This window comes from Cygnus olor, chromosome 2 (genome assembly GCF_009769625.2).
Source record: "Cygnus olor isolate bCygOlo1 chromosome 2, bCygOlo1.pri.v2, whole genome shotgun sequence".
In the NCBI taxonomy this organism is placed as follows: Eukaryota; Metazoa; Chordata; class Aves; order Anseriformes; family Anatidae; genus Cygnus; species Cygnus olor.
In genome coordinates this window covers 116,476,636-116,503,027 of record NC_049170.1, presented here as the reverse complement: position 1 = coordinate 116,503,027, position 26,392 = coordinate 116,476,636, and the positions used below count along the sequence as shown (strand labels likewise).

Here is a 26,392-nt window from a genome sequence, read left to right as displayed (position 1 = left end):
GGTGGAGAATGACTGGGACTGAGTCAAAAAAACATGCCCCCGTGTTGGGACTGAGCAGTGAACGGAGCATGAGGTGCAGCATCTTCTTCGTGTGTTCAAAAAAGTATGGATAAAAAGGCTGGGCTGAAGTTGTACGTAGCAGGAGAGATGCTTTATGAAGTAACAACTTCCAGAGGGACTGAGGACAAAGACACAATCATCAGGCAGTCAGGGCTGCTGTCCTAGCTTGAAGGCAAAGCGACACGTTAAAGACAAAAAGTGTGGGAGCAGGGTTATATGCAGCTGGCACATCTGTGGTGAGTGTGCTAACAGATTCTTGCAGAGTAGGCAAAGCCTTCTCTAACATTTTAGAAATTTGGAGTTCCAGCCCATCTCCACAGGGCTTCCCCACAGAAAGGGTTAATCAGTCACCAGGGTTATTAGTCTGGAATGCAAGTGTCCTGATAACAAAAGAATGGTAGATCTGAACTGTCATCTACAGATGATTCAGACGTTTGTCTAGAAACTGTTTATCACAAAGCAAGAGCATCAGAACATGACACAGACCCTGCCAAACTGGCTACGAGAGGCAGGACTTCACTCCACCCCAGTACCACCCCATTGTGCCCAGGAAAGCCAGCCTCCCCCCACCCACGAGTTCCTACTTCCAACTTTCTTAAGCTTTATCATAAGCATTCTCAGTTTTAATCCATTTGTTCTGATCTCATTTACTCCTTTCTTATCTATCCAACACACTTCCACGTTGTGGTGGGAGCCAGGAACAAACGTCCTGTTCCTCCATACCATACCACAAAACTGCATTCCTTCCAATCCAAAGATACAGTAGCATGAACTAAAAACAAAAACAAAACACACAAAACACAAAGAACCCCCCACATAGCTGCCTTCTTCCACGCAAGATAAGAACAAAGACAGATATACAAGACCTTCATCCATTAAAGCGAGGCAGAAACACTGAAAAGCTGCGGAGGCTTTTTAATCTTTTTAATAACCACTCAGCTTCTAAACTTTGGTCTTCCTGTGTTTTCCAAGGTATTCCAAATTTAGGTCCAGATCTTCAAAATTCCGTAGATTTTACCAGTAACCCTTACTACAAGGGGAATAGCCCTGTTTTTGTGAAAAGAAACTTAAAGTGATGTCTAAAATGAAGGGATAATTGGATGAATTTGGTACACATCATGCTTGGCTTATTCTACCAGTAACTGGATGACCTTAGACATGTAACATCTTATTTTTACTTAATAGCCATTCTATAGATAGCATTGCACATGCTTTTATTGTTTTAGACAGATGCACACATGTCTTTCCTGTATTGCTGTGACAACCTGCTAGACCAGTAAGGTTCAGCCTGGGAACAGACACAGCCTGCAACAGCTCGAGGTACCTTAAATGGACAAGACATGTTTTTTCCACCATTGGATGCAACAAACATGCCTGGTGACAAAAGAGCATTTTACTTTCTCGGATGTACTCGGTCCTTCATCTGACGCAATGATTTGGCACAACGGGTGACAGAAACAGCTCCGGGACCACTATAAAATTATTTTTAAAACAAAGTAACGACCCACGAGACAGATTAAAACAGGAATTGTTAAATGAACTCTAAAATCTTTTAGACAAAGTTCAGTTTGCAGTACACAGACCCCTTTGTGTGGATGGAAACAAAATTGAAGCCATTAGCCGATGTTTCTGGCTCCTCTGTTTTGGTTTCTTTCCAGAGCCACAGTATTTAGAAAGTATATTTATCAGAACAAACAACTAAGACTGAGCCTATGTATTCCACTTTTTTTTTTTTTCTTCCACCACTTGCCTCAAAAAGGATTTCAAACAAATTCCAACTAATCTCTCCTCCAATCTGGCCTGAGGAGTCCCAAGACACATTGTTAGGAATTAGTTTGGAAGGCTGATTTAGACAAAACAAAACCCAGCAGCTTTCTCACCGTCCTCGTGATTCTTTGCAGAGTGCAAAACTATTAGCAAATGGTCCGTAATGGTGAGGGGAGAGCCTTGTCAGAGGTGGGGAACAAGACGAAGGCCTTCAATCTCTTACCGATGTTGTTAACTCTCCTGGCTTTAGCCTTTCCCTGCTTCCAGAGGACAGCACTGCGGTCCCAGAGGTTCATGCTCCACCCTCTCCTATAGCCTCCTCTGCTGTAAGGCTACAGAAGGGGGACACGTGAGACCCTCTTTCTTTGCTTCATCTCTTGAGACCAAGGTCAGGGCAAAGCATGCACCTCCTTGCTTCTCCCTAGGACTCGTGAAGCCCCTCTGCAATATTCTGAAGAGAGTCACGCTGCTGAGAGGTGCCAGGCCTGAGAAAACCCAGATCCCTCCCGTGGAATGCAGCCACAGGAAAACCACCACAGGCCACTGTGGTCTTGTTTAAAAAAAGAAAAAAGCGAATGTGGGGAAGAGGGGGATGAAGAGGGGAAGACAGCAGAGAGGGGGGCACTTGATACGTGTAGGCAGAGATAGCAACGCTGTCAACTGCGCTTAAAGTTGTTGCTCTCCAGAGCTGTGCAAGAAAGACCAGGCGGTCCAGCTGAAGCCTGAACTTAAACAAAGCGGAGGAGCTGGATTAGTGCACACGAACAGCCCGGAGTTTGAAACATAAAAACACGGCCTTGGAATGGCAGCACAAGGCAGCAGGGTCTAAAGCCTGTTTATGTCACTGCGGTAAGTCCTGCAATTCATCAGATTTGGTACACCCAGGATGTGGTAGTCGGGACTCTTTTATATTTAGTTAATAAAACACACAGGGAATTTCACAGACTAAGCTCAAAGAAGCCCTGCTACCTCACGGACACTCTGGATCACACGCAAGACGATACAAACACACACGCAAGCACACAGAAGCATATATGACAACCATGGTGAAAAGCTTCCTGCAAAACGGGCACCATGGCCCTACAACATCCCTACAGGGCAGAGAAGGCACCGAGTGTCCAGTCACTCACGGGGCTGCCTGCACCATTGCCAAGGAAGGTAACGAGACAATTCAGCTAAACTGAGATTTGAACTGCTACCTCTTGGACTACAAAGAAAAGTCTTCCCAAAATATTTTAAACCATTAAAGTAAGGAACATCTGAACCGGTCAGGTATTAGCTTAAGTAATACCTCTGATCCTGATTTAAAATTAATGGGGTATTTGCTTAGCTGGAGACTTAAGACGTAAGTCACAACACAGCCCCCAGCTCACCCAGAAACATGCAATTTTCTCTTCTGATAATCTGAGCAAATCACTGGAACAGAACGCTGAGAGGGGAGCCATTAGCTGTGACTATGAAAAAAGTTTTGAGGGTTCCTTTCTGGATGACAAGATGCAGCGGCATGCCTGTAGCAGAAAGCGGCTGGCACACGACTTCCGTTTTGTTCGGTAGTCCGTGCATAAATCACTCCACCTCACCAATATGAATACAAATGGCATTTGTTCCTGGACTGCTACTGACTTGCAGTCTTGACTAATAGGTCTTGCTAAAAGGTCCACCTGAAGAGTCCTGCTAGAAGACACCAGTTCTACCCAGAAAAGCAAGGTTCACTTTTTTGAGGGGAGACAGGGAAGAGGCAGGCAGAGAAGGAAGAAGGACATGGCCCGGACTGGTTGTGCAAATGCCATTCTTAAGAGTTTTCCAAGATTGCACCAGATAAAGCGCTAAGCAACCTTGTCTGACCTTGCACCTCAGCCTCTTTTGAGCAGCTTGCATCAGAGAGATCCTGAGTCCATTCCAGCCCAAGTTATCCCATGAAGTACACTTTCAGAAATAGTAAGCTCGTGCATGTTCTTGTGTATATTCTAGCAAGCTTCCTTTGGTAATGGGCTGACAAGAGTAATTGTTTGCAACGACACGGTCGTACCAGCATCCTTTATCAGCGCTAAGTCATCAGTCTGACAGGATGACACAAATTCCATCTGCCATAATAATGATTCCTTTCCTTAAGATAACCTATTTTAAGTTCTGTTACACAACAATAGTTCTAGACTCCACTCTAATTACCAAGCCAATGATAGTTCTAATTACCATTGTAATGCATCAAGAGAGCAGGACATAAAAGCAGGGCCTAAATATTAGCGAAATCTTGGCCATGCATGACTCTTCTATTCATTCTTAAAAGGATCTCTTCAAAATATCATTGTGTGTTGAATCCCCCTTTTAACACCACAGAGAGAGAAAGTCTTTAAAAATAATAATAATAATAACATTAAGACAGCAATAAATCAACATACTAAGCAACAGATTGGACCCAATTTTGGCAGATGAGAAAGCCTCAGATATAACACAAATCAACATATATCCATACATTGGAAAAAATCTCAAATAATTTGTTCCCTTCACTCTCAGAAAACCTGAGAATTAACTTTTGCACAACACTACACAAACATCACATCAAGTGTCCCATTATCAGTGCACACAGACTGCAACAAGGAAGAGTGACAGCACAGTGGTGATTCATCGAACAAAGTTTTGAAACAAAATGCGGCGATTCTCTCCAACTGCCTATGATCATACAGCAAGACACTTTGGGGTTATTACCATTCGATCTGTATTTAAAGGAAACAAGTTCTTCATCATGCGGCTTCTGATACATTTTCAGCCACATCAGACACCAAGATTAGCAGGCAAGCTTATTAGTGTGTTCTGCAACAAAGAGTGTCTGCAGTAACAAGTTAAACTTTATTAATGCTGCATAGCAAGTAGAGAAGAATGCCCAATTCCTATACTTTAACTATATAAAGGGCAAAACCCTCTCCTTCACACCATTCTGGGATAACTCTCTCTTGCCTTGCATATTTGACATTGGAAGTAGGGTAATGGTTGGACCAGATGATCTTAGAGGTCTTTTCCAAGCATAATGATTCTATATAAAGTAAGCACCATAAGAAACTAAGAAGTAGATACAACACACAGGGCAAAAAAGAAAAAGTGCTCTGAGACACAGAAATTATATACTCTGTACCACTAAAAGGAGGCCAGCATTTAAGTTAAGGAAAATGTTTTAAGGAGGGATTCAAGTGTGGAAGGTGATGCCACTCAGCACACAGGGACAGAGAAAGTTCCCATTGTGGGAGGTAGTATGGCAGGAGACACGAGTTCACCTGCAACAGCACTAACACATCGTAGTGTCCCTCAGGTCAGTATTTTGACCAACACTACACTTAACATCTTCATTGGTGACACGGCAGTGGGATCGAGTGCACCCTCAGCACATTTGCTGATGACACCAAGCTGCGTGGTGCAGTCGACGTGCTGGAGGGCAGGGATGCCATCCAGAGGGACCTGGGCCTGTGCAAACCTCATGAGGTTCAACAAGGCCAAGTGCAAGGTCCTGCACCTGGGCTGGGGCAATCCCAAGCACAAATTAAGGCTGGGTAGAGAATGGAGTGAGAGCAGCCCTAAGGAGAACCACCTGGGTAATCAGAAGCTCAGCATGAGCCAGCGATGTGTGCCTGCAGACCAGAAAGCCAATCCTATCCAGGGCTGCATCAGAAGAGGCATGACCAGAAAGAAGGTCAAGGGAGGTGATTCTCCCTCTCTGCTCTTGTGAGGCCCCACATGCAGTGCTGCCTTCAGCTCTGGAGCCCCCAGCACAAGAAGGATGTGGACCTGTTAGAGCAAGTCCAGAGGGGGGCCATGAAGATGATCAGAGGGCTGGAGCACCTCTCCTATGAAGACAGGTTGAGAGAGCTGGGGTCATTCAGCCTGGAGAAGACAAGGCTCCGGGGAGACGTTATAGCGGTCTTCCAGTACCTGAAGGGCGCCTACAGGAAAGCTGGGGAGGGACTCTTGGTCAGGGAGTGGAGTGATAGGACAAGGAGTAATGGATTTAAACTAAAGAAAGGGGAGATTTAGATTAGATGTTAGGAGGAAATTCTTCACTCAGAAGGTGGTGAGGCACTGGCACAGGTTCCCAGAGAAGCTGCGGATGCCCCATCCCTGGAGGTGCTCAAGGCCAGGCTGGATGGGGCTTTGGGCAACCTGGGCTGGTGGGAGGTGTCCCTGCCCATGGCAGGGGGTTGGAACTAGGGGATCTTCGAGGTCCCTTCTCACTCAAACCATTTAATGAATCTACGAGATCTTATATAATCCCGAACATTAAAATATTTATAAATCATATATAATTCATAGATTAGTAATTCTCACAAAATATGGATCTTCAGCACATAAGACAAGGCCTCTGCACAAGTCAGGGAAAAAGTAGTCATTACCAATTCACAAAATTGTGTTAGAACAATTCTGAGGTGATTAGCTGGTGCTCTTTTGGAAAACATGGATGCTGAAAAATAAACATTAATGGTTAATCTTTATTCAGAGCACCACAGTCCCCAAGAAAAAGGGCAACTGGGCATCCTTCACAGGTAACAGAGCAGAGAAACACTCAGTAAAATCTTCTGGAATCAGGTCTTGCCAGATCTTTGTTCTTTATCACCTTAAGTAAAAGGTGATGCATGAGAAATTTCATCCTTTAACGAGATACAAAGGGAAGCAAAGCATGACCATGTTATTATTTTCATAGACTTTTTCTCCACCTCCAATAATTCCAGATTGAACCAAAATTAGCTAACAGCTGCTCACCACAAGACGAGATTCAACTTGCCTTCCTCATTACCCTCTGTCAAGTAGCTTTACACGTCAGAGGCAGCTAGCTGATAAGAAAGACGCTGCACAGTGACTTAAGATGGAACACAAACTGAAATGGGACTGTAGTTTTACACCTGACACAAAAACAAGAGTTTTACCCTCATACAGAAACAATACATCACGTCTTTCTACGTAGTTAATTGAATAGAAGAAGTTTTCAAATTAGATCTACTGGTATATTAGGGAAAAAAAACCAGCTATAAAGTTATTCATTTCCCAGTAGAAACCTATCACGCTCTTACCACGGGTAAATACTACAATAAAGATATTTGGCAGCAATCCTAAACCTCTAGAACCTCTTGGTATTTGGCATATTTTGAAGTGGGGTAAAATAAATTTCATGGTCTTTTGATTATCCACACACTCCATTAGGTTCCAGAGATTTAGTAAATACCACAAAAATCATGATATATCAACATTTGGCTCTTTTTCCTTTCCCCACCATGAACTAGGCCACAAAATTAAGAGGCCTTTCTGAAGAATACTCATACAGCAAATGACCTCCTATAGCGAACACTTCTTTTGTGTTCTCTCTTGGAATCCTCTCAAACAGCTCGCCTGCAATGTTTCCTAGGAAAATAGCGTATCTGAAGTAAAGCAAAACAAAGAATGCAAATGACACAGTGATCTCCAGGGCTTTAACCTCCTGCATACACCAAATTCCCAGAAGAAAAGTTACTGGTAAGGCTGACCACCCATGGAAATTCCCACAGCGTGGCACTCCAACCAGGAAAGAGAAACCTGAAAAGGGATCCTGAGATTCCCAATTTACCCCCAGATTTCGTAGTAGCATAGCTTATTCTGGTTAAGGTTAAGATCTGTTGATTTCAGTATGGTTGTATTGAAATGAACCCGCTCCTGAGCACCATTTACTATTACTGAAGTGTCTCATAGCATTCACCCAACTTTCCATCTACAGTGGAGTAAATCATGCCGGTATAACAGAAGAGGGACTTTTATGGCTTGCATAAATCCCAGGTCTGTTTTCCCAGGTTTACATGGACTGGACGTTCTCTTCTAACACCGCTGCCCAAGACTTGTGCTACTTCAATTCTTCAACAACCTGAAAAAATACTCAATTAACCCATGGTGAACTCTGAGCGATGGATGCTAAATCGCTGCTAGCATCCACATGAGACAGCCAAACGCCAGGTCACATGTGTCAACACGGCAGCACGCTGTATCACGGGACGTCCAGCTCCACTGGGTTACTTCCACCCTCTGCCTGCAACCAGAAGATGTCCCCCGAAAGGCAGCAGGACTGCTATTTGACTGCTTTGGTGGGGAAGCTGGAGACGGTCGGCCTGCAGGCAGAACTTCCCTCCAGCGTTGAGGAAGCCTCTCTGACTAGCTAAATGGAAATAACCCTCGCCAGGCTGCCCGCTGCCCGGGGAGGAGGGAACGGCTCGCAGCCCGGCCTCTGGTGCCCTCTGCCGGCACCCGGTGGGTGTCGCTCGGCCACCCTCGTCGTCGAGCCAAGGCCGTCCCCGCATCCAGCGGCAGCTTCCCCTGCTGCCTGCGGTGACCGACGCCTCTCTCCTCTCATCAGGCACCTCTGAGAAAGGTCAGGCTGGAAGTCGGCTGCTACCCTCACCTCAGAGGGTGGAAGAGCGCAGCCAGAGCCTTCCTCAGCCTTCCCCCAGCCCAGCAATGTCAGCCCCTTCGGCCTGCCCTCGTAACACCCTGAGTGCCAGCCCCAGCCAGCCCGCTCTGCTGGCCTCCCCTCACGTCCCGGCAGGAGAGGTTACGTGTTGACTTCGCCTAGGATGGTGTCAAATCTCAAGTCTTTTAGTACAAGTCGTTTCTTTATAATAAATTAAATAAAGGTTAAAAACTTCTGCCATGTATTCTATAATTGATACAGCATGCTTTCCTTACGAATTAACAGCTGTATTTTCTAGAGTTAAAAAACAAAACAGTACACCTCTCTAACGGAAATACTACCAGACCTTAGCTGACGGGATTCAATATTTGTTTCTGCCCCTTGCCTGAGCTCTCCAATCCTCATCACTGAAAAAACGAGTCCTGTATTAGCCCCTTGCCACATCCCAGCTCTGAGAATATGCTCTATTCACAACACTTGCATCTTATACAGCCAAGGTATCAAAGTACTCCAGAGAAATAGGTAGTTGTCTTACCCACCACATTACAGGAAATCTAGACATCAACCTTCTAAAGGCAGCGCCCCTTAGACAGGGGCTGTAAAGAATCTAGATCAAATTTCTGGTAAGAAACCTACCCACTTGGTCACCTTTGTGTGCACACTGAAATGCAATAAATTCCATTTAAATGTAATAAACTTCTTTACTCAGAGAGTGACTGAACACTAGAACAGGTTGCTCAGAGAGACCGTAGAGCCTCCATCTTTGGGAGATGCTTGAAACCCAGCCAGACAACCCCAAGCAACCTGCTCTATCAGACCCAGCTTTGAGAAGAGGGCTTGAACTGGATGATCTCCAGAGGTGCCTTCCCACTTCAGTAATCCTGTGACTCAGTGGCCACACTACCAATTTCTAGGTGTGGGACATTGTTGGTTCGGCAGTCAGAGAAAATACCTTGACATTCTTGTGAATGTCACTATACACTACATAGCTATAGTAGAATCTTTATTTATTTTTTAAAAAACAAACAGTTTCTTACCTTATAGAGCTCATCATTCTCCTCTTTGACAGAGGGAGAATTAAGATTTGTGCAGGAGTCTGAGTCCGATATCTCCACTGAACTGTCATCTTTTTCTGATCCATCAAATTTATCTGTAGAATCACTATCTTTCTCCCAGTCAATGAACTCTGGTACATCTAAAGAAAATTTGCAAAAATATTTTTTCTTATTCATTCATATATTATTCATGAATACAAATTTAAACAAAGTAGAATATTAATCATCCCTAACTTGGAAAAAATGCAATGTTATTTTGTTGTATATGTTCAACCGGTCTTTATACTGAACTATTTTGTGATCCTGCGCCTCATACTAAAACCTGAACCCTACTAGCAGACAATAGAAGCTTCCGTGAAGATAAAAAAAATCCGAAAATTTTCAAAGTAAACCCAAAGTGACCCATAAGGAGGCAATATTTTTAACTACTTAGGTAAGTAGTTAGTTTAGTTATTATTAATTTTCCTCAGTTTTAGTTATGCGGGGTTTTTTGGTGGTAGTAGTGGTTTGTGTTTGTTGTTGTTGTTCAGTTGCATTAGATTTTCCAAGTTTACTTGTTTGGAATTAACTGTTTTAAGCAAACACGTCAGACCATGACCTTGAAGAGCTAAAAAGCCAATGTAAGTGAACAGCTGCTACGGGTAGCAACCCCCAGAGCAGAAATGAAAAAGCTGGTTGAAATGGTAACCTCCTAAAACACCATGGCTAAATACAAAACCTGCAAACCAAACCTCTAAGCACAACACACAGAAGATTGTTTAGGATAAATTAATAGAAACAAAAGAAAAGAGAAGCTTGGTGTCCCTGTCTGTATAATGTCTCAAAATAAAAATCAAAATATGCATGATATATTTGTTGTTAGTAAACCGTGCATTATAAGGGGTGCAAGGGACAAGTGCAAGACAATGCTATTAACGGCAGGTTTGAAAGGTTCCTGGTGACCATTAGATTACAGTCTAGAAAATGAACAGTCTTTCCATTCAAAAAGAAGGAAAAAAATTACTAGGAATTAGAACAGACGACCATCAGATATATCAATGACAGCATAAAATCCATGACAGAAATAAGGATGAAAGAAGTAGGGAGACTGAGTACTTTAAACCAAAGGAATGTGCATAGCCAGAGCTACACACACAAAAGTCAGTCAGTCAATCCCTTTGCTCATCTCCGTGCTCTGTGAACACTTTGCCAGATAACCAGGATCTGAAGTTTGTCCGTAATGCTGAAGATCTAGCTGAAGTAGTCACAATGAAAATACTTCTTAACAAGTTCTAATGCAATATCTTAATTTATACAATAGATCACAAAAGTAAAGATTTTTGTCTTCAGCTGCACTTTTAATCAATTTCTCCTCATCAACCCCTGCTCTGTGAAACAGAAAGTAGGCCCTAGTAACAAAAGTCATGGTTGCTTGCACAATACAGCTAACAAAGAAAACAAGGAATACTGTGTACTGAAATGAAAACTCATGCCACAGAAAATGATGCTATCTGCAGCTGCAAAGCCTACCACAGCTATTCAGTAAATGCAGACAGCAATATCACTAGAAGAACAGAAAGGGCAGAGGAAGGTATTTACAAGCCAGTATGGATATCACAGCACAGAAAAGGAAATGGAACAAACCATAAAATATTGAAAAAAAGCTGACATGCTTTACTCCGGGTATAAACTGTTCAGCCATGCTCCTTCACTCTAAAGTTTATTTTTTTTTTAATACATAATTTATAGTAAGAGGTTATGCTATACTCAGATGAAATTGATGAAAAACCCTCCAAACGATCTAATCCCATTTTGGTTAAATCATGTCATTTTGCCAAAACGACCTCAAGGTATTTTCATTACAGCACTTGAAGTTGTCAGAAGGTTCCTTGACAAATCTGCTTGTGTTTGAACTTACCTTCATCACTTCTGTCCTCTAACAATAAATCATGTCTGCTTTGTGACTTCTCTATTTTCTCAGTGAGACTTTTTTTGCTGTGTAACCTTGGAATCAATGTTTTATTTTCATTATCTGAAAAATCACTGCCACTAGAGGTCCATATTATGTCTTCGGCCTCCTTAGAGCTTTCAGCAGCAGATCCTATTAAAGAGAATTGCAAAGTTTTAGATTGTTACAGAAATGTAATATTGTTAAATTTAAAATCCTTGAAAATTAAGCTATGTTCTTCTTGAATTAGAAAAAAAATTATCAGTTCTGTCACCAAGTATCAGCAACCAATACTAGAACTTACATTTGTTTCCTATACGTACATGCGTTAATTTCATTTTGATTCTCCAGGATAAATGCTACCACTTTCTTTTGTGCGAAGAGGCTATCAATCAGTCCTTCAGCAGAGTGAGAACAAGTAATGATTGTCTCTGTGTCCTCTACACACAGACCTAATCCTCCCACATACGGTCTTTTAAAACTGTAAATGGTTTAAATAAAGACTGTCCTCAGATTCTGGGTATGGATTTCTCTCACTTTATACAATGAATAACAAATGAATAAAAGTATGCCATCAGTAGAGATAACTTGCCAGTTTTGTCCTGAGAGAAAAAAAAAGTTTCAGGAGTAACAAAAAATAGCTATTCAATTTAAATTTCTCATTTCAAAAACACAAGATACCTTGCTCTCATTATTAAAAATTGTGGAGAAAAGAGAAAAGGATTAATGCTTAGTAGCTGAGCATTCAGAATTAGTAATCATAATAGAACAGCAGTTTCTACTTCTACTACTACCACAGCTTTTTAGGCAGATGAGAATTTAGACAATTATTGGGGATTTGAAACTAGACAGGGGGTGCAAAAAAGAATCATCTGCATCTCCTCCTGCACCATGAACACGCAGAGGTTCTTTTCAGAAGTCTGGAAAACCATGATTTTGAACCCCAAAAGGTAGACAAAAGGTTCCCAGTATTTTAACCCTAAGAGGCAGCTCTACTGCTGCTGGAGCAAGTAGAAGCAAAGACTGAAGAAGACGCTGCCCTCTCTTTCCTTTCCTCTGGACTCAAAATGTGAAAGAATTAGAGACAGTCAATAAGTCCTCCTCCTCCTCTTTATTATGCCTAGAGTTCTTTTTTTTCCAATCACAATATTGAACAGATTCAGGTATATGTAGAAGACTGTCAAAGTAGGTCAACAAAATTCTGTTTTATCATCTATTGCTTATACTTACAAAATACATACTTTTTTCATACCTGCTTGTCTGTCTCTAAGCAGAAGAGGATTATTTCACCCTCTATCTGGACAGCTATGGGTTGTTTTTCATTCCATTCTCTTAAAAATGTGAAGAATTTAAATATCCTGTCCCTGCTAGAACCCACAGCACTAGTGATACTCCCCAATCTGTTCAAGTGCAACAGCTAAAGTTCCTGTAGTTTTGCAGAACTGGCACTCTAGGTAAAGAGAAGAGTCAAATCACAACAGCATCAAGATTGTGTCTCTTATCAAAATTAGGTTCTAATTACAATAACAGAAGAAGAAAATAAACGGTATTTTAAGCCAACTTCTACTTTGACAAAGGGCAAAAAAAAGTCAAAATCTTTCACAATGCTAAACATGAAATAGCTGTAACATACCTGCTGCATTTTCAGCAGTTGCTAACAGTGGTCCAAGTTGCTTCTTAGTCTTGGATTTATTATCAGTAGGTCTTACTGACTAGAGAGAGAGTGAGATTTAATCACCAAGAAATATATTAAGGACAATTTTAACACATAATATACTCAGAACTGTTGTTATACACCCACCACAACTTAACAGAACAACTTCAGACAATTTTTTTTTGTATCCTACTACACTGCAATACCTTGAGAACACTAAAATAAAAGCTCAATTTTCATTGTTTTGGAAAATATAAACTTACTGTGAGTACAACAGGAATTACTTCTAACCTTGCAAAGAATAAAACCCACTATTTTCAGAACTAAAATGTCAGAAGTGGGCAGGAAGCATAATAAAGCACGTGCCCTACTCAAGGGTTACAGAAAGAAGCATTCAGTGGTCCTGTCTCTGATTTTATTAAATCCCACAAGCTACGCAACACTGACTGCTCAGTACCAGAAAAACAAATCAGTTGAAGATTACTTTCAGTACACAGCACTTTCTCACTCATAGCTGGCTGAACATCTCAGTTCACGACCAAGAAGACCAAACACAGAAAAAAAAAAAAGCTTAATTTGATTTATCATTCAAAGCAGAATTTGCAAGGTCATCAAAAAGCAGAATTTCCTACAGTGAATTTATTGTTGCAAATATACTCCTTAGATCTAACAAAAATTCTTCCAATGCAAGCTATTGTCTTTTTTTTCTTTTTAAGTGAGGTGCAGTTCTCCATCCCAAATGGGATGGATACAAAAGTAATTTAAATGTAATATTGAACTTATCCAATTCATAAGTACTATCTAGAACATAACATGTTAACATATGCTCTGAGAACTCACTAAGAAGTGTAGATAATGCTCTTAAGTATCCTCGCCTTCCATTTTGTCTACCTTGGCAGCTGTAACAATATGCTATTAACTGGGAAACAACACAAAGAAGGGTGACATAATTCAGTCAAGTATAGAAACTGCTTTAACTGTCAGTTTGTATCTCTTTTTTACACTGTTAAATACACCAGCATTTTACCTCCAGCACCGAAGTGCTCTGAAAGCCATCCCCACACCTAAGCCATGCACTGGAAATCGAAGTAGAAGCCACTGATGTCCTGACGTTTGATTTTTTCAGCTGTAGGGGTGTCTTGTCTGGGAAGGACACACATTCTGCATTCCAAAATCGCTTCCGCTATGAGGAAAAACAAACCCATTAAAAACCTGTGTATATGTAATGCTTTTTAAGTGAAGTTTACTTAATCTAAACATCCCCTTTTTCTGAATACTTGCACACAAACTCAATTAAGTAAGATGGAAAGTCTTGAACATCCGCAACCATTTTTTATGTAACACCGTGCAATAACGATAACCCTAATGTCATAGGTAAATTTACCCTCTGAGAAGTAAGCTACTTTTTGTTCATTTATGTTACACTTCCAGTACCTGTTAGCTGCCCAATGAAGCTGACAATTTTATCCTAAACAGGAGAAGCTCAGTAAAATACATTTTAGCTAAATAATTCCTCCAAACTCACTTTTAGTCTGATTGAATTCTGTACTACACAGGGAATCAAAGTAGATAATCAATATCCACCTGTCCATTAAAAAAAATAGCAAGCAAAGACACCAAGAGCCCCTCACAGAACTCTTCCAGCTTTACCAGTTATGCTTCTTTTCATAACTGTTTCTCAAAAATGGTAGACCAAGTGTCACATTTTCCTTATATGCAATGCTGGAAGTCATCTGGACTACCAGGCAAGTTATGAAAACAGGGTCCTGATTAGCATCCAGAGCTAATTTGATACAATAGATTTTGATACTTGAGAACAGCTTAAGCTGTTATCTGTAAGACGCTATACCAGTTTACACATATAAATCAAACTGGAGCACAATAAAGATCTCAGCGCACCCTGCTACTGAAATTTTAGAAGATTTTTACTGTATCTTCCTGAATAGGTCCTTCTTCTACTGATATACTTTCTCTCAAACCATTCAAGTTCCTACCTATATTTAGAAGTTACTTCAAAGTTACGTTAATCAGCACATACGTTTTCAGCCAGGCTGGTCAATCAGGACTGTAACACACACTTAGAACAAACAGGTGGAAAAAAAAAAAGTCTTGGGCAGCTTTCATCTGCTTTGGGACTGATTATGTGTATTTGTTTCCTCTAGATCTTCTGAGTGCTGACAAGAACGGAACAGGTACATTCCAAAAGCATACAGCGAGCAGCATCTTGGCTTACCCCTCCAGACAGCCAGTCCTGTTGTGCAGCACAAAGACTCAAGCAGAACAAATAGGGTTTGTGATTTCCTCTGCTGGCAGCTGACCTTGCTAAGGACCCTTTCTAAAATTGTTGGGGGTATTTACACAGCAAAGCACCTACTACAAGAGGTCATCACCACCGGAGTCAAACTGTCTCCATATAACAGGTATATTCTGGGACCAGCGTGGTTTAGCATCTTTGTCATTGACATGGCAGTGGGATCAAGTGCACCCACAGCACGTTTGCTGATGACACCAAGCTGCGAGGTGCAGTCGACGTGCTGGAGGGCAGGGATGCCATCCAGAGGGACCTGGGCAGGCTGGAGACGTGGGCCTGTGCGAACCTCATGAGGTTCAACAAGGCCAAGTGCAAGGTCCTGCACCCGGTATGGGGCAAATCCTAAGCACACATACAGGCTGGGTGGGGAATGGATTGAGAGCAGCCCTGAGGAGAAGGACCTGGGGTAGTTGTTTGATGAGAAGCTTGATATGAGCCAGCAATGTGTGCCTGCAGAGTGAGAGCAGCCCTAAGGAGAAGAACCTGGGTAATCAGAAGCTCAGCATGAGCCAGCGATGTGTGCCTGCAGACCAGAAAGCCAACCGTATCCTGGGCTGCATCTAAAGAGACATGACCAGCAGGCTGAGGGAGGTGATTCTGCCCCTTCACTCTGCTCTCCTGAGAGCCCACCTGAAGTACAGCTTTCAACTCCAGGGCCCCCAGCACAAGAAGGATGTGGACCTGTTAGAGCAAGTCCAGAGGAGGGCCACAAGGACAATTAGAGGGCTGGAGCACCTCTCCTATGAAGACAGGTTGAGAGAGCTGGGGTCATTCAGCCTGGAGAAGACAAGGCTCCGGGGAGACGTTATAGCGGTCTTCCAGTACCTGAAGGGCGCCTACAAGAAAGCTGGGGAGGGACTCTTGGTCAGGGAGTGGAGTGATAGGACAAGAAGTAATGGATTTAAACTAAAGAAAGGGGAGATTTAGATTAGATGTTAGGAGGAAATTCTTCACTGTGAGGGCGGTGAGGCACTGGCACAGGCTGCCCAGAGAAGCTGTGGATGCCCCATCCCTGGAGGTGCTCAAGGCCAGGCTGGATGGGGCTTTGGGCAACCTGGTCTGGTGGGAGGTGTCCCTGCCCATGGCAGGGGGTTGGGACTGGGGCACCTTCAGGGTCCCTTCTGACCCAAACCATTCTGTGAATCTGTTTTTTTGTTGTTGTTGTTTTGTTTTTTACCAGCAAGTAGTACAACCTTGAATCTGATCCACTACTAAATGAGGAACCAAGAGCACAATTATAAGGATATGATGTCAAATAAGGAGGCTACAGCAGTTTAAACAAGAACGTTTAACGTTATTACATAAAGTACTGAAATCTTACTAAAGTACTGAAATTCCTCCCAGTGACCACATTGCCTGACCCTCCATTTCCAGAACACTTGGACTTCAACATCCTATTATCCTCTGGGTATTACTTCTGCCTCTGCCCAGAAAAAGACATTTTTTAAAAAAAGACAAATATTAAGAAATGAAGCATGTCAAGGCCCATTTTTTGGTTCTGTGTCAAATCATAGCATGGTCTTAGTCCAGTCAGCTACATTGGCTTCATCTCCACATCCCCCAAATGGACAACTTCTGCCAGGTTAAGATTTAAGAGCACAGGCAACGGGGCATTAATGCTCAAACTCATGCCATGGTTATGTTGGTTTATTAGTGAGAGATCGCCAAAGGGCCTGACTCTTCAAGTTTAATTTGGGATTACTTCCAAAAATATCAGTAATGCTATCGGGCACATATACAGTGATGTGCTACTTACAATCCTACTACGGATTACATAGGAATACCTAGCCATTAATTTGGGTGCAGATTAAAACCCTTTATCACCTGGTAAAAAAGCAGAAGGATTTTTTTTTTTTTAAAGTAATTACACTGAAGTGATTTGCATTCTTTGAAAAGGGAGATTCCAGCCAGCTTCTTGGTTAATTTTTGCTTTGTTTGTTCAGCTTCTTTTTTTCCACCCTGGCAAGCATTGGAAGACTTGCTTATGTATACATTTCCACAACTTCTAAAAGACTTTGCAAAATACATTTCGCAGACCAGAATTTGCAGTACATTGGAGACTAAAATGTGGTTCATCTAAGCATGCTTCTTAACCAGGACACTCCGGTTTTGAAAAACGTGCATCTGTGCCAGTAACACCACTATGAGCTGCTCACGGGTTTACAATACACTACTTTTGATGGTCAATTAAAAGCAGAAGCAGTTACAAACAAATGAAAAAGCCACACAAATGCATGCACAAAGAGTTACATAAAACAGACTTCGTAATGAATTTCTATTGTTGGGAAGCCTTATAAACACAGAGCTAGAGAATGACTGTTCTGTGAAGTTCCTCATCCATGTTATCCCTTAAAAATAAATCATTAAATCCCTTTTCACAGAAAATTCCTCTATTCTCTACACTATGAATATCAAAAGAAGCAAAAAAAAAGAGCATGGCCTAAGAGGCACAGCAGCTGAGGTAGGGCTAGCATTATGTCAGTGGACAACTGTCAAGGTTTGGAAAGGCATCGCCATCTAAAACCAGGAAGGATAAAAGCCACGTGTTAACTCCCTCTCCCTAGGGAAGAGAAGTTAGGGTGCATACGGAAAGGGCATGCTTCCAGCTGACTCTTAATAAAAGAGTTATTTAATCCTCCACTTCTCTAGACTGGATGTGCAGATTTTCTGAGCAGCGCTACGGGGACATCTCAATGCAGAAGGTCTCAAGACAAACCAGAAACAACTGGAGTCTTGCCCCGTGCCGCTTGTCCCCTTCCCCGCCATCCATTTCACCTGCACTTGGCCCTCAAGCTCTGTGCACACGTAGCAACCAGGGACTAAATGAGAAGAAAGTTTATTTGGGAAGAAGCATCAGTTATCTGCAGCTGGCACAGCAGCTGAAGAAAGGATATGGGGACCAGTGGGACCACTCCAGCAGCTACTTGGCACTGTCAGCTTGACTACAATCTGAAGAGATGTCAGCGCTGCCAACAGCTCTGGGTAATTGATAGAAGCATTTGTCATTAAAAAGCTGTCATATGAACACTACGCAGCAGGAGAAGGTTAGATGCACATAGATGCAAAGTTACGGGACAAGAGCGAGCTGGGAACAGCCCCACGTGGCCTCCGCTTGGCTCGGGGCATTTGGGCATTGTGGGACCGTGCCCGTGGCCAGGAAGGCACCGTCACCCTCATCCCTGCGGAGCTGTGGTGCCTCACACCTTGGTGCAGGGATCCGCCGTCCCAGGATCTCTGCCACAGGAACACATCAGCTGGCACGCAGAAATGGAAAGTTTTAAAGGGTTTTCGCTTCTGCCCCAGCCTGCTTCAAGGCAACTAAGAAAGTAGTATTTCAAGAAACTTGCTTCTCTCAATAATAAATATTTATAACAAAGCTAATCCAAAGGACATGCTGTTCCTCAAGAAGCGCAGCACCAACAGTGAGTTCTCTTAATCTCGAGTAACAAGGTTAATCACAATCTTTTTCCTCTGGCATAAAGATGGGACGCAAAGCATATCTTGTGTAATTTATTAAAGCTATGCATGGAAAGTCTAAACCCAAGATATTGGTATAAAAAAAATAGAGCACTGAATGGGGCTCAGAAGAGCTAGATCATGTAGATCTGGTGTATCTCAAATATCAGGATGCATTACAGAACAAAGAGTCACACAGATTCTTGTGGATTGCATAGAGTGTCTGGAGACAAAATATGTACTCTTTAATTTTAACTTCAAAAAAAGGTGAGGCTAGGATGGCTACTTTGTGCAGACATCGTCTGTTGGTCTCTGTTCGTGAAAGCATTATATTTGGTCTCTGGAACAATTTCTTCTATCTCTGGAGCAATTCCTTCCAAATAGTGAAAAAAATAAATTACTGTTGTAAATATATTACTGTCAGTGGAACTGGGATCAAGCCCTCCATGCCAAAGGCACCAAAAGCAATCCTTCCCCCATTACTCCTGTAGTTATTCCCAGTAAGACAAAGGGTCAGTCAGCCTATGTGTGCAGTGAGGATAAGGGAGACACTCAATGAAAACTCAATAAATTGATAATGAGTATAAAGCAGACTGTTAAAAGTATAGGGCAGAAGGCTGGTGCTGATTTTTAAAGAGATGTTCCTATCCAGAACATCCCTACTCAACTACATCTATAAATCGTTACTTTTGCCAAATATTTGTTACACAGAAGCACCCTAGAAGCTGTTTCTGGGAGCATATTTTCAAAGACTTCTCACTGCACAGCCCTTTACACGACAGACAATCCCACTTTCTTGGTGCGGTGCCATAAAACACCAAAGAAACCCCCAGTAAAGCATTACCAAATATATCATCTACCTCACATGCAAGTGGCGTTTCTCTGACACCTTACCTTCCCTAACACACAAAAAGCAACGTAAGCTGGAGGACAACAACTAAATAAATATTTTGCTATGTGAACTCCTCCTGCTAGTGACATGCAAATCCAGAAATTAGTCATATCACTTAAACATCACTAAAAGTATTCAAACAATTATCACGTTATTCCCTAACATAGACCAGAACAAAAAGTGCTGAAAATTTCAGCTTTACTTTCCTGAGACTTTTTGTGCTTTGTAATTTAAAAACCAACACTTCTGAAGGGAACAATCACAGCAAAGTACACAGAGATATCTATCAACCACTGACCAACAACCATCCTCATCTTTCACCTTTGTCCTAATCGCCTTCACAAAGAAGCGCTCAGAAATTACAAGAAAGGAGTCTTGGCCTTTAAAAGCCCAATTTTAAGACAGCTTGAAACTGAATTTGGCAACAAGAATATCACTTTCATCAAAACTCAGCACTCATGTCACTGAACTCCTGACAGCGTAGCTACTGTTTTCAGTGCCTGGATAGAAAATGAAGTTTTCATTAGTTTGAAATATTGAAACATTTTGGCACTTTAAGCCTCCAAGTAAAGATTTAAATAAAGGCTACATTTTTTCTAGTTAAGACTTTTTTATTCCTATGAAAAACAGCATGCATGTTTTCCAAAATCAGCTTGCAAGAATACAAATGACCTCAACTTAGAAGGGATCTCATTAAGTTGTAATAATTCATAAAAAAATGCTGAACCATATGACCACGGTCACAGTGACCTGGCATACCTCCTTCCACACTGTCAGCATGCACTTAAAAACAAAACCAGAAAAAAGAATTTTTTTCAAAATACTCTTCTTATTGGTGTTGACGTGTGGGACTAATATTTTTGGAAGTTTTAACCCCCTTCTTTATGTCTATGATTTTTACTACTGTTAACAAGAGGCTATTGCTATTTACTGATACATATGTAAAGGCGCACATACACCCCTACACAATTGTACTATTTGAATATCAGATTTTTTTAAAAACTATACATGGTTATGTAAGCAACAGTATGAATTACGTGCTTAAATTGAAGAAAAAAGCCCTCATGGTATTGAAATACACTTTTTGTTCGTAATTGGTGCCAAGCTGTTGTTAAAGACAGAAATCCACGCTCTATAAAAATGATTAGAAGTGAAGCATTTTAGAAAAGCTTTCACCAAATCATCCAAAATATAACTAAAATGTATTATGGCTGTATCCTAAATATGTCGGTTTAGCTTGCTTTTTAAAACGGTTTAATGTAGTTGTCAGCAAATGGAGAAGGCCGCTGCCTTCCCACTTGACCTGTATGATTTTTGATGACCTAGGAATGTTGTGTACAAAAATTATTCAAAGCTGTCATCACGCTGCAACACAACCTCGTTCAGCCCCGCCAGTTACGCGTAGTTTTTCCACTATTCAATAGCTTGAAAAAGTTTAGAAGGATATACGTATGGTGTCACAGCGTCACTGGGTGACTTATAATCGTTTATTTTGAACTTCTGACATTTACTCCTCTAGAAACAGAGCCAAAGCGCGGCTCCGTTAGACCCACACGGCGAGGGACGCCCCAGCCGCCTCAGGCCCCGCAGGCGCCGCCCGAGCTCCCCGCTGGAGCACCCGGCGGATGGGGCCCGCGGCCGGCACCCCGCGGCGGAGCGGGGCCGGGGCTGAGCCCCGGCGGTTGCGGCCGTTACGGCCGTTAGCCCCCCGCCCCCCCCCACGCCGCGCGCACGCAGGTACCTTCCTACTGGGCATCGCCCCCGCCCGGGCGGCCACGTCCGCGGTCACGTGGCGGGGGAGCCCGAGGGGAGGGGCGCCGAGGAAACCCCCTCAGCACTGCCCGGCCCGGCCCTTTCCAGCTTTGGCGCCGCGGGAGCCGCCGCTTTTGATTGGGCGGGCGCGGCGGAGCGCTGGTGACGTCATGGGGAGGGAGGGGGTGCGGAAGGAGGAGTAGGAGGGTGCTGCGCGCATGCGCTGTGCGGCGGGTGAAGCTACCGGGAAGGGAAGGGAAGGGAAGGGAAGGGAAGGGAAGGGAAGGGAAGGGAAGGGAAGGGAAGGGAAGGGAAGGGAAGGGACTGTTTACACAAGTAGATGAATTTACATGCAAAAAAGGGGGTGATACCACTGCCAAGTTGTACAGAATTTCTACTGAAACTCCTCTGAATTGACCTTACCTTACAGAAAGCAGTAATTGCAGCTGACTGGAAAGGAAAAAAAAAAGTCTGATGATGACCTTTGGTAATGTTTCTCTGATAGAAGTGGAAGGACAGGCAGAAAAGGGATGTTTAGGTGATTTTTAATTGATTTTTGTATGGTCCTGAACAGTTCAGTGAGTCTAATAGTGCTGCTGTTAAGAAACCATAAGAATGAATAAAAAGACAATAATAAACAATCTTTGTTAAAAGATATTTGTGCTTTATATCTCACAGCATAACTACTTAGAATTTGTAAAGCATCTATGTTTTGATAGAAGACACTCCATGACTGTAATTTTTATTATTAAGCCCTAATTACGTATATACATGTCTATAGTTTACAGTTTGTGTTTTTTCCAAGGCACCCTGTGGCCAGTACCCATCTCACAATCCATTTATGAAACTAACGCTAATTAAAGTGGATTTCTCAAGGAGAGGAGAGCCAGAAACATCATCATCCGCAAGTCATGCTGCCTTTGATTGTTATGTTCAAGACAGAGTTAAAAGCCGTATGGTCTCATCCTTCCAAAACTTCACAGTATTTCTTCTCCAGTTACCAGATTGACAAATGAATTCTATTATACATCATCAAAGTGGTTTTCTTTGATATTTGTAGAGGTATGTTACTGCACTATTCAGCTGAATACACTATGTTAGAGCTAAATTACAGAAATACTTGGACCACAGAAGTCTAGTCAGCTAAGTGAGTGTATGTTATTTTTTTCTATACATAGTCTCCTTCTGAGGATTACAAGATACTCACATCTGGGAAGAACTTATTTCTTTTGAATCCTGAGCAGGTGATCTAATCAATAAATTTCCTTAATTTGTTTTAATGTTCTTCACAAAGTACTAAAATGACACGAAAATAGAGGGAAATGGGCCAGGAAAACAAACAAACAAAAAAAATCTATATACTATGATTTAAAATAGAACTGATTGTTTTTAAAATAATGTTTCTGGGGATAGCGAGTAATGGATGCTTAGCTTCCTCACAAAAGTTTAAAGAAGCTTCATAATACTAGTACATTATTCTTCAAGTCCATTAAATATTTTTGTGAGTTACTGATTGACTGTATTTGTGCTCAAGATCAAAGTTGCCGCTGCTCAGAGAACATTATGAAACACACTTCTTTATTTTGGTGCATTAAAATTCTATAAAAATATAAAATTCTGCTATTAATAAAATTTAATTTCTTTAGTAAAATGTGGAAAAGCATTTATTTTTTCTGTGGTGCTGTTGATTGTATGAATGTTTTTAAATCCATGTGTAGAAAGAAGTTTTTTCTCAAAGAAACAAATTTATACAAATTAATCAAAAGGAGGCTTAAATTACTGAAGCTGGAAGAACTTACTTATATTGATTGAATGTGCCTGTTCTTCATTCTAACGTGGGTTTATGGATTCATTTCCTCTTATGAAGCATAAATTACAATTCTAAAAGCTTTCCAGCAAATAAAACCTGCAAGGACAATGTGAAATTCAAACGTAGAGGAAGATGTTTGGTTTGAGTCATTTCCTTTGTTAAGTTTTAAAAGTCGCAAATATCCCAACCACTTAACTGGGATGAGATAGAGGAGAAAAAACTCATTAAGGATTTTATAACCTGTGTTTTAGGGTCAGATGGATTTTTATGACTGTAACAGGCAATAGATGATACCAAGGTCAAACCTAAATCAAAGATAGGTCTCTAGACTAGATCCAAAATAACATTTTCTTCTGCAGACTGTTACAGTTTGGTGATTTCCAGCTTTCTAAGGTTTCCTAGGAAATGACATGCAAAACTTCAGATTTTTTAATCCCAAAGCTGTGGCATCTGTTCCGCTGTAAATTAAATTGTGTCACTACCCAGTATGACGCACTGCTATGCCGAGACAAGGTGTAGACTTGTGAAAAAAACCTCGGGGGCTGTCAGATTTTAGCAAACCACATGGAGTCAGGTTCATACATTCATGCAAATTAAAAATTAATAGCTGCTCATTTGAAAACCCAAAGCAAAAATAGACTAAATGAATCAACATATCCTTGAAGAAATGAAGAACAGGGTGGACACTGTGCCACAGAGCTGCCACACCACCCACCTGGCGTGTGCTGTGTGGAGATGGCTGGCCGTTCTGTATCTTTTTCTCGTGTTTCTTTGCATTCTGTGCTGTAAAAGAAATATGAGTAAATAAGCTGTATATGGGTCAGCTGTGTGCCCTGGCAGCCAAAAGGGCAAGCCTTCTCCTGGAGTGCATCAAGCACAGCATTGCTAGCTGGTCAAAGGAAGGGATTGTCCTGCTCTGCTCTGCGCTGATGCAGCCTCACCTCAAGCACTGTGTGCAGTTTTGTGCATTACAATATAAAAAAGACATAAAACTATTAGCAAGTGTCCAAAGAGGGGCTGCAAAGATGGTGAAGGGTGTAGAGGGCAAGACATATGAGTAGTGGCTGAGGTCCCTTGGTTTGTTCAGCCCAGAGCAGAGCAGGCTGAGGGGAGGCCTCATGGCGGCCTGCAGCTCCCTCACGAGGGGAGCGGAGGGGCAGGCGCTGAGCTCTGCTCTCTGGGGACAGCGACAGGACCCGGGGGAACGGCATGGAGCTGGGACAGGAGAGGGTCAGGCTGGGTCTTAGGGAAAGGTTTTGCACCCAGAGGGTGGCTGGGCACTGGGACAGGCTCCCCAGGGCAGTGGTCACAGCACTGAGCCTACTGGAGTTCAAGGAGCATTAGGACAACGCTCTCAGACCCATGGTCTGATTTTGGGGTGGTCCTGTGTGGAGCCAGAAGTTGGACTCAATGATCTTTGTGGGTCCCTCCCAACTCGGGATAGTCTAGGGTTCTGTAATTCTTCTGTGAAGTCTCTGACAGTAGACTTTGGAATGTGTACTTGCCTACTTTATGCAATATATCTCTGTAGTTTAACAAAAAAAAACCCACAAATAATATACGATTTTCAAAACTGAAACTGAGCATGTATTATCAAATCTACTCTGGTATGGCTTGGACGCAAAAAAAAAAAAAATCACAGGCACATGTTCTGAGATTGAAAAAAATGGCACTTTTTAAAGGTCAGTCATTAGACTGGTTTACTCCCACCAAAGACTAAAGCTCTTCCTGCTAATTTAAATCAACAATATTTTAAAATTACTTAAGTACTGATAACACTGTTCTTTATGTTTTCTAGTAACTTTCGAAATTTCTCTTTCATGTCCAGCATTAATACTGCTTCGGCATGACTGGTCTTATCACATTTAGACATGTCCTTGTGTTGAACACTTTGCATAGACTTGCTGAAAAACATTTGAGTAAAGCCATGCACAAGGAAAGAGTATATTGGAAAGGTGATGGGGGACTGCTAACTGTCTGCAGTCAAGAGGATCTTTCCAGTTTGAAAAGTTTTTTTAAGCACCACTTAAGCCCAGCATTTTTTTGGTGCTAAGGAAAAGGCAGTGAGTGGCAAGTATTCAAGGAGGTTAGCTGCTCCCCAGGAGACTGAAAAGAGCTGGAGCAATCCAAAGCAGAGCTGGGAACAAGCTAAGCAGGTCGGCACTGTGGGCAGCTGGGTCCAGGCTTTCCCACCAGCATACTGAAGGGAGCCAGACCAAAGGCTCATGCCCTGCCCTGAGACTGTCAGCAGGCTTCCTGGCCTGGTCCGTGCCCCTGCCAGCTGGCGTCTTCCCAAGCAGTGCCCCTGGCACTGTTCAGGAGGTAGCACAAGCCAGGATTTGTTTTTGGTAGGCAGCACGGATAAGGCTGCCCTGTCATGGAAGAAGAGAGTTTAATTATACTGCACAAGATGTACCATGCCATTTGCCCCCAGAGCCTGATAATGGGTTTGAGCCTGTTATATTTATTAGGACAGTATATTGACCAGTGACACTTTATGTGATATTTTGTTTAAGACTTTTTCTTTCTTCACCATGGCAATGTGGAGAAAACCTCTAAGGACCTGCAGCATGAAATGAAGGTAGAGGAAACAGGGATTAGGCTGTCTGTTTAAGGAGTCCACTGTGGTGATGAGTTCATTGGGCTCTCCTCAGGAGTAGCTTCCTTCAAGTTCCAAAATTTGCCATAATTCAGCTAAGAACCAAAAGATACAGCTCTGCCACTACCTACATTTTCCCAAAGCAAGATGCTACTTTTTTCCTGTTATTTGTCCCATCATCTTTAAGCATCTCTCTTTACCACATAACGCTTACTTATAAGCCTGCTTTGTACCGAGTGTAAGATTTTCTTAGTGCTACAGTCTGGAACTAGGAAGCGCTGCCTTGCTATAGAGCAAGTGGCCTTCATCCGTGCAGAAACACTTAAGGTCCCCTAAGGGGCCTTACTCCCAGTAGAAGTCTACCTTCATGGAGCTTATCTACCCATGTGCAAACTGAAACTGCAAATGGACAATTGGCCTTGGAACTGATACATCACTTTTTGTGGAGAGACGTGATCATTTTCTAGGATGCAGTTCCAATGTTAGGCTAAACAGGGTGCAGACCAGGAGTTTAAAGGGAACCTGAAACTTAAATTGAGCCTGTGGAACAGCCTTCTTCTTTTGCAGCATAGACATCTTGAATATTAACATGCCATGATTTTGCAGTTTTCGTGTTTTCCAGTTTCTATCTGTTTCCATTATGGTTTACTTGTTTGCTTACTTCTTTGGTTTTTGCTAGAATATGCAGTAATGA

At 42.2% G+C, this 26,392-nt stretch overlaps 1 protein-coding gene across 1 annotated transcript in view; it reads right to left on the bottom strand.

Moving 5' to 3' along the window:
- SPIDR (scaffold protein involved in DNA repair) overlaps positions 1 to 21,446 on the bottom strand; it is a 202,801-nt gene extending 181,355 nt beyond the window's left edge. The window contains exons 1-5 of the mRNA XM_040550344.1: positions 21,279 to 21,446; positions 13,906 to 14,061; positions 12,858 to 12,936; positions 11,195 to 11,377; positions 9,280 to 9,437 (exon numbers count right to left, since the gene is read on the bottom strand). Of these exons, the coding sequence (XP_040406278.1) occupies positions 9,280 to 9,437; positions 11,195 to 11,377; positions 12,858 to 12,936; positions 13,906 to 14,061; positions 21,279 to 21,293 (591 nt within the window). The 5' untranslated portion in view covers positions 21,294 to 21,446. The remainder of the gene's footprint in view (positions 1 to 9,279; positions 9,438 to 11,194; positions 11,378 to 12,857; positions 12,937 to 13,905; positions 14,062 to 21,278) is intronic.
- Between the last annotated feature and the right edge of the window lie 4,946 nt (positions 21,447 to 26,392).